Source organism: Phoenix dactylifera, unplaced genomic scaffold (genome assembly GCF_009389715.1).
Source record: "Phoenix dactylifera cultivar Barhee BC4 unplaced genomic scaffold, palm_55x_up_171113_PBpolish2nd_filt_p 000529F, whole genome shotgun sequence".
Classification (NCBI taxonomy): Eukaryota; Viridiplantae; Streptophyta; class Magnoliopsida; order Arecales; family Arecaceae; genus Phoenix; species Phoenix dactylifera.
Window position 1 is genome coordinate 40,002 of NW_024067939.1, and position 14,395 is coordinate 54,396.

Consider the following 14,395-nt stretch of genomic DNA (forward strand, 5'->3'; position numbering starts at 1 on the left):
ATGCAGACTCAAACTACATAATTGCAAAACTTGGACTTGGACAGCCCCCGATAAGATTCATACTAATCTCAAGAAGTTTCATTCTCCTTGGGTGGATTTTGAGCAAGCATTGTAAATTACCTAAGTTTGAGTAACATGAGCCATTATTTACCAGAATCTCTACTGTGACGCAGAATAAAAATAGGAAAGCTTTTTCCTATACTTCAGATGAATCTTTTGATTCCTGATTGTTATGGCCTCTGTTCCTTGGGAAGACATTGTATCTAGCTTGTTTAAGTATGCTGCTTCTACTATATTTGCTACATAATTTTTCACTGAACTGTTCTAGTGTTTATCTTTTGAGATATTTGGATATATATCTATAATATGTACAAGCTCATCCTACTTCACGGACAGAACATAAATATAGATCAGTTTTGCTGTTTGTGCTCCATAGATATTGAGGAGCCATCACATGGTTTCACACACCAGTTAAAGCTTGCAGTGTATAAGAGGCACTCATGCCAGTTTGCCAAATAAGAGTCAGAGCAAGTTCCAAGGATCTAAACATAGTAGAAATCCTAACCGATGGTATAATCTTGTTGCTGACCTCCACTGAAACCTCCTCCAGCTCTGCATCCAAAGACGCACAAGCCACTAAAATTTGAAGACTTGTCGCCCCTTTTCCCAGATGAGTTGATTAAGCAAGAGGTGAGTAATGACAGGTTCATTGATATCCCAGATGAAGTTATTGAATGTCTATAAGCTCTGGCGACCGACGCCTCTGATTAGGTTTTGTCTTGTGACATCGTCATATATTCTGTGACCATTTAAACAAGAAAATGGAACTTATATTTCTTATTGATCAATAGAGCTAGGAGACTGGAGAACGCTGATCGACACCCCAGCAAGAATCTACTACAAGTATGAGGGCACTAGCCCAGCTGGTTCACACAAACCCAATACTGCACTCCCACAAGTCTGGTATAATGCTCAACAAGGAGTGAAAAATGTTGTAACTGAAACTGGTGCTGGCCATGGGGCAGTTCTTTGGACCTTTGCATGCAGTCTATTTGGACTCAACTGTGAGGCAGGTATATTAAGTTGTTGCTAAGGAAGTTTTTATTCATGCAACTAACTAGCTTAGTTGATTCATTATCCAGGTCTGGCAGGTCCGTGTATCCTATGATCAAAAACCTTATAGGAAACTGATGATGCAAACTTGGGGAGCCAAAGTGCACCCATCACCATCTGGTGTAACTGATGCAGGAAGGAAAATCCTCGAGACAGATCCTTCAAGCCCTGGTAGTTTGGGTATAGCAATCTCAGAAGCTGTAGAGGTTGCAGCTACACATGCTGACACCAAATATTGTTTGGGAAGTGTTTTGAATCATGTCCTGCTACACCAAACTATCATTGGTGAGGAGTGTCTAAAACAGATGGAAGCAGTAGGTGAGACACCAGACATGATCATTGGCTGCACTGGTGGTGGGTCTAATTTTGCGGGTTTGGCATTTCCATTCATTCGAGAAAAGTTAAATGGAAAGATAAATCCAATTATAAGAGCTGTGGAGCCTGCAGCATGCCCTTCACTTACCAAGGCATTTACACCTACTGATTATGGTGACGACGGAGGGATGACACCAATTGTTGAAGATGCACTACCCTTAGGGACATGACTTTGTTCCTGACCCCAATTCATGCAGGCAAAAATTCTGTCTGAGTTCTGGAAATTTGATTTCACTCTCTCTTTTTTTTTTTTTGGATTTTGGCTTATTGATTTGGTCATTAATGTTGCAGGTGGCCTGCGCTACCATGGAATGGCTCCACTAATTTCACATGTTTATCAACTGGTTTTATGGAAGCTGTTGTGATACCTCAGACTGAATGCTTTCAAGGTGACAGATTTCAGCTATTGACTTCTTTAGTGATAAGGACATGCTTGAAAATTGCAAGAAAAGCTATTTAAAACAGAAAGAAAGAAAGGAGAATTTTGCGTAGTAATGGTAATTGAACTTACAACATTGACAACTGTCAAAAATCACATGAAATAATCACCAATTGATTGTTAAATATACTTAGCTGCACTTCATTGAAAAAGAAGTGGTTTAAATGTTGGATGTAGTGATATAAAATATTATACTGTATATACAACACAAATATGCATATTCAGTTGCCCTCCACATATTTTTCTGATATATTCAGTATGTACATGTATGCATATTACACCATCCACATGCATTTCAAGTGCTACCTCTAAGTTCATTGGAGTATGAGTTATAGTGGTGTATATATTGGATCATGCCCTCATGAGAAGATTTATATTGACTACAATTTTTCTCCAAAGGGCTCTAGGACTATTAATGTAGATTGAGAGACATCTTTAATAATCCAGCCCACCAACAGCATTTGGTAAAATTGAAAAGCTTCGTTAGCATCTTTAATGCTGCTTTATGGTTTGGGTGCATGACTTTTTTTAATTTTTTTTGGTTCCAATCTCAACTTTTCTGGAGGTCTTACATGTTAATGACTTTGCACATTATCCTTGAGCTTCATGTTTATACATTCCTGAAACATATTTCAGTTTAGCTTGTGCTCATGGTGCCTTGGTGACTTTATATCCATGTCATTCTTTGGTTCTTATGCCCAGCTTGGTTTCCTCCTTTCCCTTTGATTCATCTATTAGTTACTGCAATGGTTGCTTTTAGTAGATATACAACTGTCTGATGCTTCAATATGCGTTGTCTTGCCACTTGAAATTTCATGGATTGAAATATCCATAATTTTATATAAGTGTTCTTTGAACAGGGCACTTTGGAAAACCATACCATGTATCAACACTTTTGGCTGAAATAAATAGGATACTCTTTGAGAAGTCAAGAATTGTAGTATCTTTTCCAAATTCCCAGGAGTGTCAACAGGCTATAAATCATGAAATTGAAGTGTCCATAATATTGGTTGGGATCTGTGGCACTATATCTCTACGTTACATGACCGGGCTTCAAAACACATTAAATATAATATCTTGTGATTGATGAACTAGACATGCTTCAATAATATGCATGTCTTGGCAAGTAATGTATTATACCTACTCATGGTTAGTTTGTTCGCAAGCATCTGTGGCTTTGGAGCAAATGTGTATGATTCTATACACATCATGCTGGAATTTTACTGAAAAAAAATGAAGATGTCCCATTTGGTTAAATATTGACCTCAAGTAAGCTGTGGTTTCCCAGTAAATTTTATCAGTTGTAGATATTATGCTCTTTTTATATAAGAAATTCCAAGAAAAAAAAACCAGCAGGTTCTTGGACTTCACCATACTCTGCACTTCATGCTTCTTCCATCCACAAAGAAGGTCAGGGTAAATTAATGCGTCAATACTTGGTAACCGGTCAGTCTAGGCTTCAGTTTTGCGGCTTTCTCTTGCTTCTTTCTTGAAATATTATTCCTTTTTTAACACATTAGAAGTACATGCATATACTTGTATCATGTGGTTATTATAAGTCAAAAGGATGAACAACCTATTTTGTTACACTCACTTTTCTCTACTTAATAGGTTGCTAAAAAGATAGGCGGATACTAAGCAAGGATTTTATAAACAGAGTGGTTCTGAAATTATTATTTTTTTGATTACAGCTGCTTTACAATTTGCCCGTACAGAGGGTCTGATTCCAGCTCCAGAACCAACTCATGCTATAGCAGCCACAATTAGGGAAGCATTACATTGCAAAGAGACGGGAGAAAGAAAAGTTATTCTGATGGCTATGTGTGGTCATGGTCACTTCGATCTAACCGCGTATGAGAAATATTTGCAAGGGGATATGGTTGATTTATCATACTCCAGTGAGAAGGTACAAGCATCTTTAACTGCTGTGCCCTAAGTCATACCCTAGAATATTAGGATCCGACTGCAAATTATTGCTAACAGAATAAGATATTATGAGTGAATGCTGAAAATTATTTATTGCATGGCTGATTGAACAAGCTAAAGTGCTAATACCTGAACTCATTTCTCATGCCTTGGGCTTTCATTGGTTTTCTTCTGATATCAAATCACATTGTTTGCCCCAACTGATTTCAGCTTATATAAGCTCTAATTTTCTTCTCACCACCACTTACTGGCTAGCTGTGGATTTGCCAAATGTATTTTAGTAGCAATCATGCTCTACATAGTCCAGCAATTTGTAGTTTCCTTGTGTAAATATACAATTACTTGGCACATCCAGACTAATGAAGATTACTGTACTATTTTTGCTTGGTGGCACGCCAAGTTTTGCTCTCTGGGAGGATAAGCCTAATGGTAGATCTTATATGTTTTTCCTCTTATGGGTAAGGCTGCAAATGGGTCGGGTCGACCGTGACCCGATCCGACCTGACCTGACCCGAATTTTAGGATCTGCGGGTCTGGGTCGGGTTCTAAAATTGGATCTGAATCATTTTTTAGATCGGATCTGGGTTTATCAAACGGATCCAACCCGATCCGAATGGACCTAGAGAGAGAGAGAGAGAGAGAGAGAGAGAGAGAGAGAGAGAGGAAAAGCCCTAAGGTCTAAGGGGAATAGGGTTCAAGCGTGGAAGGATAGCAACAAGCATAGGTTCACAGAATCCAAAGAACCTCAGCCCGTCAGGATACTCTCTCGATCTATTGCACCGTTGATACCTCTGGTGTCAGGATACTCTCTTGATCTATTGCACCGTTGATACCTCTGGTGTCTTGGTATCTGGCTTTTTTTTTTTTCCTTCTGTTTTTTGGTTTTTGTTTCTTTTAACTTTTGAAGGGAGAAAGGGAGGGAACACTGAACTGAATTTGGGTCATGTGCCTGTTTTCTGCAATGGAATTGGATTTTGGAAGAAGGTCTGGGGTTTTTTTGGTCCTCGTGTGAGGGGACTGGGGAGCTGGGAGACGCCAAGTTCCGTCCAACCAGTCATATAGATAAAAAATAGTGTGATATGAAATTTGGCTTGTAGACCGACTTAGTTAGTAAGTCATGGGTCATCTGTTCTGACTGAAGGTCAATTGCAAGTCTTTCAAGTCATGGGTCACCCAGCACCTCATAATTATGATATGGCCAAATTAGATTTGCTCAAATTTTTTCCCAAAAGCACAAAAAATTGGATCTGAACCCGATCCGACCCGATCTGATTTTCAACCGGATTGGGTTTGGGTCCAAAATTAGGACCTGAACAAAAAATTGGATCGGGTCGGGTTCTATCGGGTCGGGGTAATTCAGAACCCGACCCGATCCGACCCATTTGCACTCCTACTTATGGTTCCTACTTATGGGGGATAACCTGATGGTATGTCATATATGTGCAACAAGGTTAAATTTGGCAATATGAGCTAATCGATTGGGTGTTATGCTAGACCACCGGAGCAAGATTCCAGAAATATAGTCCTGACCAATACCTTTATGCACTAAACATGCATATGTAGCAAATATATCAAACATATTTACAAGATGTAATAAACCAGAGGATGATTCTGTCATTAGTAGAATCACTCAAAGCTGGTTATATGGTTGCAGCTTATGGTTCCTGTAGGGGAGGACTATGTATTATTGTGGAACCAGAAAATAACCTGTGTTACGCGGTGGGATTAAATTGAATGACTAGAAAAAAAGAAAAAGCAGGGAACTACATATAAGCAAAAATGATAATTTTGTTGATGTACAAAATGGAATTTAACTAGGACTCCTATATAGCTCAGACTTTTCAACATGAACAGGTCCAATCACAGCACCTGTTCAAGTATTCATTTGACTTAGCTATCCTTCAACTTAGCTATAGCCTTATGTTTTTTGGTGAGGGAGTGAGAAAGAAGGATGGCATCTGGAACATATAAATGTCCAAGAGGGACATGGTATTTGTCCACCCAAGTGACCCAACCGAGTGCCTTACAACTTGCGTTGTTTGGTGATGCGGCACTTTGAGTTGCAGAATCACAAGTTAATTGAAGCCCTTGAAAATATGAGATCAGTGATCAAATCTCAACCATGCAATTGAATAGATCATCTAAAATTAAAATCTAAAACTAAAAATAAAAAAAATAAAATTTGAAAAATCAAAACTAAATTTCTAAGTCAATGTTCCAAAGTTACAACCACATCACCGATAATGCAGCCTATTGTAGATCTAAGGCTGATTTTCGAGTATGAGGGTTGAATTGACTGAGAGAAAGAGAAGGGGGAGGGGTGAGAGAGAGAGGTGGAGGGTTGCCGCATCCCTTCACTCTCCAAGCCATGCTTAGCTGGACAGGCGGCCATGCTGTAGGATGTCCTTCATGTACAGGGGAATCGAGGGAGGTGAGGGGCATATGGTTGCATGATAGAGGTGTTGACCTCAGCCCTTCTTTCTAAGATGGAGAGCAGATGGTTTGGAAGAGGTGTACTTCGGCCATGCTGCCATTCCAACCTCTATGAGCTATGCTTGGCAAAGATAGGTAGCCATGCCGTCGCTGATCCTCCCTCTCGAACAAGAACAAGGGAGGTGCAGCGAGGGTGCCGGAGAGGGCATGCATCCTTCATATTACTAACCAAACGGATTGGCTGCTCTAAACAGCCACATATGGCACGTTAAAACTGCAGCGTGCTGAACGTTCATGTCGTGGGACATGCCGAGGGGAGTTGAACCCTCCATTAATATAGTTGCATAGATGAGCAGAGATGACTCTGCAGTATTAGTGTCTACAAAAATAAGATAAAGAAGTAAGCTGATTGCATCCCTCTCTACATCTGAAATTATAGTTTGTACTTTTTCACTACTGTATTTGATTAGAGAAGCTCCAAAGCTAAGATGCACAAGCAAGGCTGCTGCCTCTGGCTTTCGAAGTTTCCTAACCAAGATCATCATATATTCACTGACAATATAACTATCGCCAGAATATGGCTCTGGCCTGCATAATAAATGAGAATAAATCATCGACAGCTAGTGTTATCCAGACATCAGATTTGGTGGGATCGGACTTGGACTGTTAATTCGGCCTCAGATTTGGAAACAGCAAACATTAGATAAAGACTCGGATAATTTAGCACCCTGTCAAAGAAGCTAACCATCAGATACCACATGATGAAACAACACAGCGACCATGACCTATGCTTAGCCTCCGGTCATCTGAAAAATAAGTGCACCTCAATCCATCAAGATCACGCTGTGACCACAAAAAACAGCTTAAAGCTTTTGCATAACGCTATTCATCAGCCCACTCAGTGCTGCTAAGAGGCACGTCCTCTGTTTTACAAAACAGAGGCATTGATCAGGCAGCTAACTAGTTCTACAGCAATGAAACCAACATCAACTCACATGACAAATGAACAATTTTGCAAACGTTCAAACTTGCCGGTACAGAGATCCAGGTGCAAGGTTATGCACGCCGAGCTACAATCAAATAAAGGTATCCATGCCAGCAACCCGTAATAACTTGGAGAAACATAAGAAAAAAAAAAAGAAAGGAGGAACATTTGAAATTTAATAAGCAAATGGGAATATCATAAGAAACTCCCACATGATGATTGACCTGCTTGCACATTCCTGTCCACAAAATATTCCCCACCCAATGTAATTCAAATACCAGTTGTAATTCAGATACTAGGAACATTGCCGAGAGCTTCTATCAAGTTTATAGGGTAGAATACCATAAGCCAGAGACGTTTGATGGTGAGAGAACTATCACCAGAAAGTCTCCATAAAGACCAGAAAATTGTGTGATGAGTTGCAGCTTATCTACGTGCAATGTTCCCACCACGAGGTGCTTCATAACCACCTCCTGCTCGGGTTGGTGTCTGTACTGATCCATAGGGTGATGGTACCTGAGCTGACCCATAGGGTGATGGTGCCTGCGTTGATCCATAGGGTGCGGCGGTGCTGCCAGAAGAAACTGCTGCCTGAGGCACCACTGTTCCTCGAGGAGCATCATACCCAGATCCTCTCGGAGCCTCATAGCCAGCGCCTCTGGATGCCTCATAGTTGCTGCCTCTAGAAACACCATAGCCAGCCATCCTCGATGCATCATAACTTGCATTTCTTGGAGCATCATATGTAGGGCCCCTGGGTGCATCATATCCAGCCTGGGCAGAAGCAGGTCCAGCAGGACCTCCACCATATTGAGCTGCACCACTAGAGGGCCCACATCCCTGTATTTCAATAATAAGAGGGTGTCTTAGTGCATATACTAGAGACATATAAAAATAGTACCAATGAATAATTCTTGCTTTATATTTAGTCCATTGATAACAAATTAAGAGCTGAAATAACAAAGGTGATGCCGGGAAGCCCAAAGCAAAGACTGCAATTAGAAACAAAATATTACCACCAAAGTGAAATCCAGAGACGAGATTTCTTTTCTTATCCTCTATAAGTAAAAGAAAAATTAGCAATGCCCATTTATTCAATGTACACTGCCTACTGGAAAGATTCTCAATTTTGAGGTAGCCTTTTATTAATTAAAATTGCCTAAAGCAGTGTCTCAACGGAATCTTCTCAATGGCACAAACCTACTAAATGCCTATTGTTTAATGTCATCAGACTATCTGACTATTGGTTTCCTGAAGCAAGAAAGAGTACATGCGCATGAATGCACAAGCATATAGGTGATGTGTGACTTGTAAAGAGAGAGGACATCTCATAAGTCAGTACGGTTAGAATACTCATTACATTCTGAGGCAAGTGATCTTGACATGTGGGAAACGAGGATGAAAATTATCTCAGTCAAGTATTTAGACAGTAAGTGGATGAACTTTATTCAAACAACGTGAAGATGATGCTCACTTGTGGTACTCCATAGCCGTCATCATAAGCATTTTGTCCAACAGAATGATGCCCAGATGCATCGTTTTCCTTGTGTGCAGACCTGGTACCAAATGGCACCCCTACAACACATTACAAGAGCCATGTGAAGCCCTTGATATCCACTAATCACTATAAGTAAACAAAATGATTGCATTCAGAAAGGCAGTCAGGCGATATATGTATGTCACACATACCTAAAGCACTGGCACCACTTCTATCAAGGTTACTAGCATTTGTCAATTCAGCACGTAGTTTTTCCACCTCCCTAACCATGGAAACATAGTTCTTTTCCATTACCTGGAGAGACTCATAGTGGTCAATGCGCAGTTTTCTTTCATAATCATATGTAGCTCTGCAATGGAAAAACATAAATATTGAGCTTAAACATCTGCATATTAACCCCCGTCCCCAACCCCCCAAAATATCTCTCAACAATAAACTTTACAGCAGAGATTATGACCTGCAATGTTGATATTCCTGTCTAAGAGCATCCAGCTCAGACATTAGTGCTGGGATTTGCTGAGCATCAGCATGGCTCCTCTGCAGATCCTGGGTAAGTTGTTGCACTTTTGAGATGAGTTCCTGTCTCGCTGCAATCAAGCTTTGAGCTTCCGCACGAGCCTGTTGCAACTCCACTTTAACAGGTTCAGAGGCTTTCAAGTCAGCTTCCATCTTTGCTATCTTGTCTTTGAGGACTCTCAATTGTTGCTCTTGCTCAGAATTGACAGCACCATTACGGGTCTGAAATCTCTGCAAATCCTGTTGAGCAGCAGCCAGTTGTTGCCTCAGAGAGGAATGTGTTGCTGCAAGCCTTTCATTCTCTGTTGCAAGCCTTCGCATCTCCATATGTTGATGAGCAAGCTTCTGCTCCATAATTTCTGGAGGAGGCAACATATCAAATGGAAAGGCACCAGGTGGAGGGCGGATGCCTGGACCAAATGGCTCAGGGTGTAGCATGCCAGGGCTAGGAAGAGGCCGACGTAAATGAGGAGGTGGTATACGGCCTTTGCTTCCCATCAGAATCAACAGAATCAGGTCTGCAAATGATGGAATAACAGAAAATTGACACCCTAGGAAAGATGAATAACTTAACAAATATGCATAAATAAAAGAAGAATGTCAAAATGTGCCCCAAGATACAGGAAAAAGATGATTATAAGCTTGACATAATGCAGCAGAGAACTGTGTGCTTAGAATATCTTCTGATATCGGCTCACACGTACCATGGTCCAACATTCAGATGACAGGCAAAACACCAAGAATAAAGAACATAAAGTAGTTCAATTCCAAAGTGGCATTTATTGCACTATCAATTTCAAGCAGCTTATTTTAGACACAATAATAGCTGACCAATATCAAAGGGATAAGTGGATTAGCCTTGCTGCTTGATGGTCCTAGACATGTTCTCCTTGAACTCATTATTGCTTACATCCAACGAACAATTAATTTCCTTGCAAAATTCATCAATCTGTATCCAACGAGTTATCAATTGGGGAACAAGTGTCATGAACCATTTTCCACATATTTTAGCATAAGAATAGATAATAAGCAAGGTTCCAATAATTTTTCCTAAGTACCACAAAGCCAGCCAAGTTAATCAAGCTTGCCTCTTCTCTTGGCAAGGATGCATTATCCAATTCCCTTATCAAGAGTCTTCTGAAGAATATTATAAGTTTTGAGAGGGCTAATCATTCCAGGCCACTGCCGCAAAAAACCAAAATATGCTGCCACTTACAAGGGATGACTCTAATTATTATTGCAGATGAACATATCTACATATGTAAAAGGAGTAAGAAATGTAGAATACATGGAAGTCAATGGAAATAGCAAAAAGAGAAACGACAGGCAACTCTTACTTCATTAGCCATGAAAATTTTACTCCAAGATATGAAAACGAAAGTCAAACAATGACAGCAATCACTTGGAAAGGGAAGCAGGAAATAAAAATCAATTAGGGTAATCGCAGTCCTGTCAAACCCCCCATACTGTTTTTTTCATCTTTAATTTTCATATGCACTTTGGTCTTGTGGATCAAAAACCAGTACAAGTCGGACATTCATCAAACTATGAGCATCTCTTTGGACAAACTATGATAACTGCAGAAACAGCAAAATAGTTAAATGACTTAATCAATAAAAGATAAACATTGATCATCATAATCTTTGGAAACAGCCATACCACCTCGAACATAGCAAAGAATAAATTCCAATTTTGGAAGTAAAACATGCAATAAGGAACGGATGATGAGCTACAACATAATTTGGAACATGATTACCCACCATAATTCACAGAAAATAAGTCTTAAGAGCCTAAAAAAGACACAAATCCCTATAAGCAAACGAGGAAGGCACGTTGTAAACCTGAAATTAGACTTATCCTATAAGTATATATCTAGATACCATACTCCCAAGTTTAGCATTCAAAAAAATTCAGAAAATTTGGAAAAAAAGTTTGGAAAGCATCTAGATAGCAGAAGGTTCAAAAGAAATCGATAGAAATATGACATATACGCTTATTGAATTATTTCAATGGTTATTCACATAAAACAAGCATGGAAGAGGCAAGAACAGTAAATAAGGCAAAATTAACATCACCAGCATCCACGTAGCAATGTTTATGCACGATTCATATATGTTTCTTGAATTATTTATGATTCGGGAATAAATTCAAATTTTTCCAATAATCTGGAATGTATTGTTGCAATACCACGGACAATTATTAACCCCCTCTACCTATTGTATCATCCATCTTTGGTTTTTTGAATTAAAAAAAGAGAAAAAACTCACCAAGGACTCTATCATCCACATCGTCTTTGCTTACGCTTATTGAATTATTTCAATGGTTATTCACATAAAACAAGCATGGAAGAGGCAAGAACAGTAAATAAGGCAAAATTAACATCACCAGCATCCACGTAGCAATGTTTATGCACGATTTATATATGTTTCTTGAATTATTTATGATTCGGGAATAAATTCAATTTTTTTCAATAATCTGGAATGTATTGTTGCAATACCACGGACAATTATTAACCCCCTCTACCTATTGTATCATCCATCTTTGGTTTTTTGAATTAAAAAAAGAGAAAAAACTCACCAAGGACTCTATCATCCACATCGTCTTTGCTTACACATTTGCCACATGTGCAAGAAGCATAGTATGCTGGACCAACACAAAATGCTCTACCTATCAAATTAATTTAGCAATCCCATCTTGCTTCCCATGAACAAAAAAAAAATTAAAGAAATGGGGCAGAAGTCTTGCATGAAAGAAAACTTGAAAACACATCACTCCAAAATACTGGATGCAACTTCCAGTTTCCACTTTATATTTAGTGCTCTGTAACAAGCCAGACACCAGAACTCACACTCTGTGATATCCAATGCCCACCAGAAATGTGATCTATCTGGATTAAAAAAAACCTTAGCCAGACTTAACAAATGGATTGTCTTCCCTCAGTTTATACTATTTGCATGCAAAAAGTCTCTTATGATTGACTGGATTTTTCTCACTCATCAACTAGGATTCTAGAAACAAATACGGATGTCAGAAAAAGGCTACTTGAGGAAGGACGAGAAGGTGCTGAGGTTCTCCCATCCAGCAAGCTAATTTTGTTATCCAAGCACTCTAAGATAACCTAAAAAATGGTTAGTGAGCTAAGAATTTAGTTTTTTCCCTCCTCTTAAATTGTACCCATGGTTCTTGGTTTGTACTCTAATTTGGTTCTTTGTTTTTCAAAACATTGACTGTACACCACCTCTGCTCTCTCTCGCATAATCCTCTCCTTCAACCTTCTCCTTTTTTGCTTCCTTTCTCTTCTTATTTAGCCAAGCAAGCTCTCACAGCATCTCCTCCTCTTCTAATCATCCTTCCTTGCGATGATACAGAAACAAGGACCAGGTGTACCACAACCAAGAAAATCTTTTCACATTTTTAGTGACTTCTTTCATCCTTTCCTTTAGACTTCTTTCTCATTCCCCTAATCTAACATGCCCTGCTTACCATAGTTACAAATTACAATTCCTAGGGGGATCCGTATGATATTATTTGCCCATATGAAGCAATTAACATTGTCAGCCAATAAATTAGCGGGCACGCATCCCTCCTTGGAGTCACCTCAGTTCACAATGAGTGCCATAGGTAGTGCCTAAAATTCATTCGAAGTGTCAATGCTTGAAAAATGGAAATCTTATGCTGTTTACTATAACCAATGAGTCTCATTCCATCCATCTGCACTTGGGATTAAATTTGAATCCTTACCCCACAATCATTCGAGTAAAACTTATGCTATTAGGAATTTTTTCTAATAATTGGGCTTTCGTTAGATGTCTTATCGAATCAGCTCAGCACAAAACTGGAGAACATAGGTTTACTCCACCATCGTCCTTACAGACCCAAATCATTGCTTCTCCCCATTTTTTCTCAAACAAACTGAAAAACCGCCTCAATGAGGCGATAAATGAAGACCAGCAGCGACGTGGAACGATTACTTAATCTTCGAAACCGTAAAAAAAAAACAACCCACCATCTTCGAAAACTACTCTCTGCTTCTTATATTTCTTAGAAAGGAGGCCAAAAATCGAATAAAAATCAAAAGAAAAACGAAACTTTGATACCAGAGAAATCCCATAACAAATTAAAACCATTGAAAGATCGAAGAAAAGAGAGAATGCATCAAAGTAGCCTTAACCCTAGGGGCTTGTAGGTTAGGAGGCGTGAAGAACGAGCAGCGGGAGAACGAAACGGAGGCAAGCGAGGAAAGACTTACGGGTTGCTTGTTTGTCTCTCTCGAGAGGGTCTGAATTGGGATTCCGCCGGCGTTGAGCGGTTGATGGGGAGATAAAAAAAGGAAGCGAGGAAGAGGAAGGAGGAATAGGGTTTGTGGGGGAATTTTCGCGACTCTATTTCTCTGGCGGAGGATGCGGTCACCGGTAGTACGCACCGGGCAGTCATCACCCCCCAGAATCCAATAAACTGTGCCGATATCCGGCATATAGATTTCTATGCGAGAGCAAGATCTGCCCTTCAAAGGCCTAGAAGGTACGGTAGGATGGGAGTCTGCGTGGAAACGTCTATGCGTATATGCGTTGTCCTCTTGCTCGCCATCAGTGGAGCAGCTTGTCATCCCTCGCATTATTATTTGTATTATACATTAACATTAATTTTAAAATATAAATTATACAGATATGTTTAATTATTATAGAATCATACTATTATTATAGAATCATACTATTTTAGAACCAATAATTGACTGATCTACCAAAGATTTTTACTATTAATTTTCATCCGCACGGATCTGAAAAAGTCTATGGCAAAAGTTCATATTTTTTAGAATCTATTTATCCAATTAGTATACAAATAAGTGGTACTTATCTTGCTAGCATAGAGAGCATGATAGGAGATCTAAATTCAGAATCTACTTCATCGCCTTTGATATATTTTAAATCTACAAATTCTAAAAATAATAAATTTTGATACTTAAATTATAGCAAAATAGTATATAATATTATTGTAATTATCCATCTGCCCCGGAGCAAGAATTACCAGCACCTAGGGCTACCATCAAATCTTTATTTTTGAAAGTTCAGCTATCAAATATTTTATATCTAGTGCATGGCGTAACTTGCAC

The 14,395-nt window shown here is 39.3% G+C and overlaps 2 protein-coding genes and 1 long non-coding RNA gene across 3 annotated transcripts; 2 read left to right on the plus strand and 1 right to left on the minus strand.

The window, feature by feature from the left end:
- Positions 1-697: 697 nt before the first annotated feature.
- On the plus strand, positions 698-1,658 carry LOC120106337 (tryptophan synthase beta chain 2-like). Its single transcript, XM_039119335.1, has 3 exons — positions 698-704; positions 852-1,069; positions 1,143-1,658. Exons 1-3 carry the CDS (start codon positions 698-700, stop codon positions 1,656-1,658), a joined length of 741 nt encoding a protein of 246 aa, XP_038975263.1.
- Positions 1,659-1,815: 157 nt separating this feature from the next.
- On the plus strand, positions 1,816-4,093 carry LOC120106332. The gene is made up of 2 exons (XR_005508515.1): positions 1,816-1,877; positions 3,619-4,093. It is a non-coding gene; the product is annotated as an uncharacterized LOC120106332 (long non-coding RNA).
- A 3,328-nt stretch (positions 4,094-7,421) lies between these two features.
- On the minus strand, positions 7,422-13,690 carry LOC103712730 (protein FLX-like 2). Its single transcript, XM_008799338.4, has 5 exons — positions 13,535-13,690; positions 9,227-9,803; positions 8,961-9,118; positions 8,746-8,846; positions 7,422-8,111 (listed from the first exon to the last, which is right to left on the minus strand). Exons 2-5 carry the CDS (start codon positions 9,781-9,783, stop codon positions 7,698-7,700), a joined length of 1,230 nt encoding a protein of 409 aa, XP_008797560.2. The 5' UTR covers positions 9,784-9,803; positions 13,535-13,690; the 3' UTR covers positions 7,422-7,697.
- Positions 13,691-14,395: the final 705 nt, after the last annotated feature.

Excerpts from the sequence above, each read along its gene's own strand:
- LOC120106337 (XM_039119335.1), top strand. Across the intron at positions 1,070-1,142 it reads TATTTGGACTCAACTGTGAG|GTCTGGCAGGTCCGTGTATC; the intron begins GCAGGTATATTA and ends TTCATTATCCAG.
- LOC103712730 (XM_008799338.4), bottom strand. The coding sequence starts at position 9,783 with ATGGGAAGCAAAGGCCGTATACCACCTCCTCATTTACGTCGGCCTCTT. Across the intron at positions 9,119-9,226 it reads CAGGAATATCAACATTGCAG|AGCTACATATGATTATGAAA; the intron begins GTCATAATCTCT and ends TTTCCATTGCAG. Across the intron at positions 8,847-8,960 it reads AAGTGGTGCCAGTGCTTTAG|GGGTGCCATTTGGTACCAGG; the intron begins GTATGTGTGACA and ends AATGTGTTGTAG.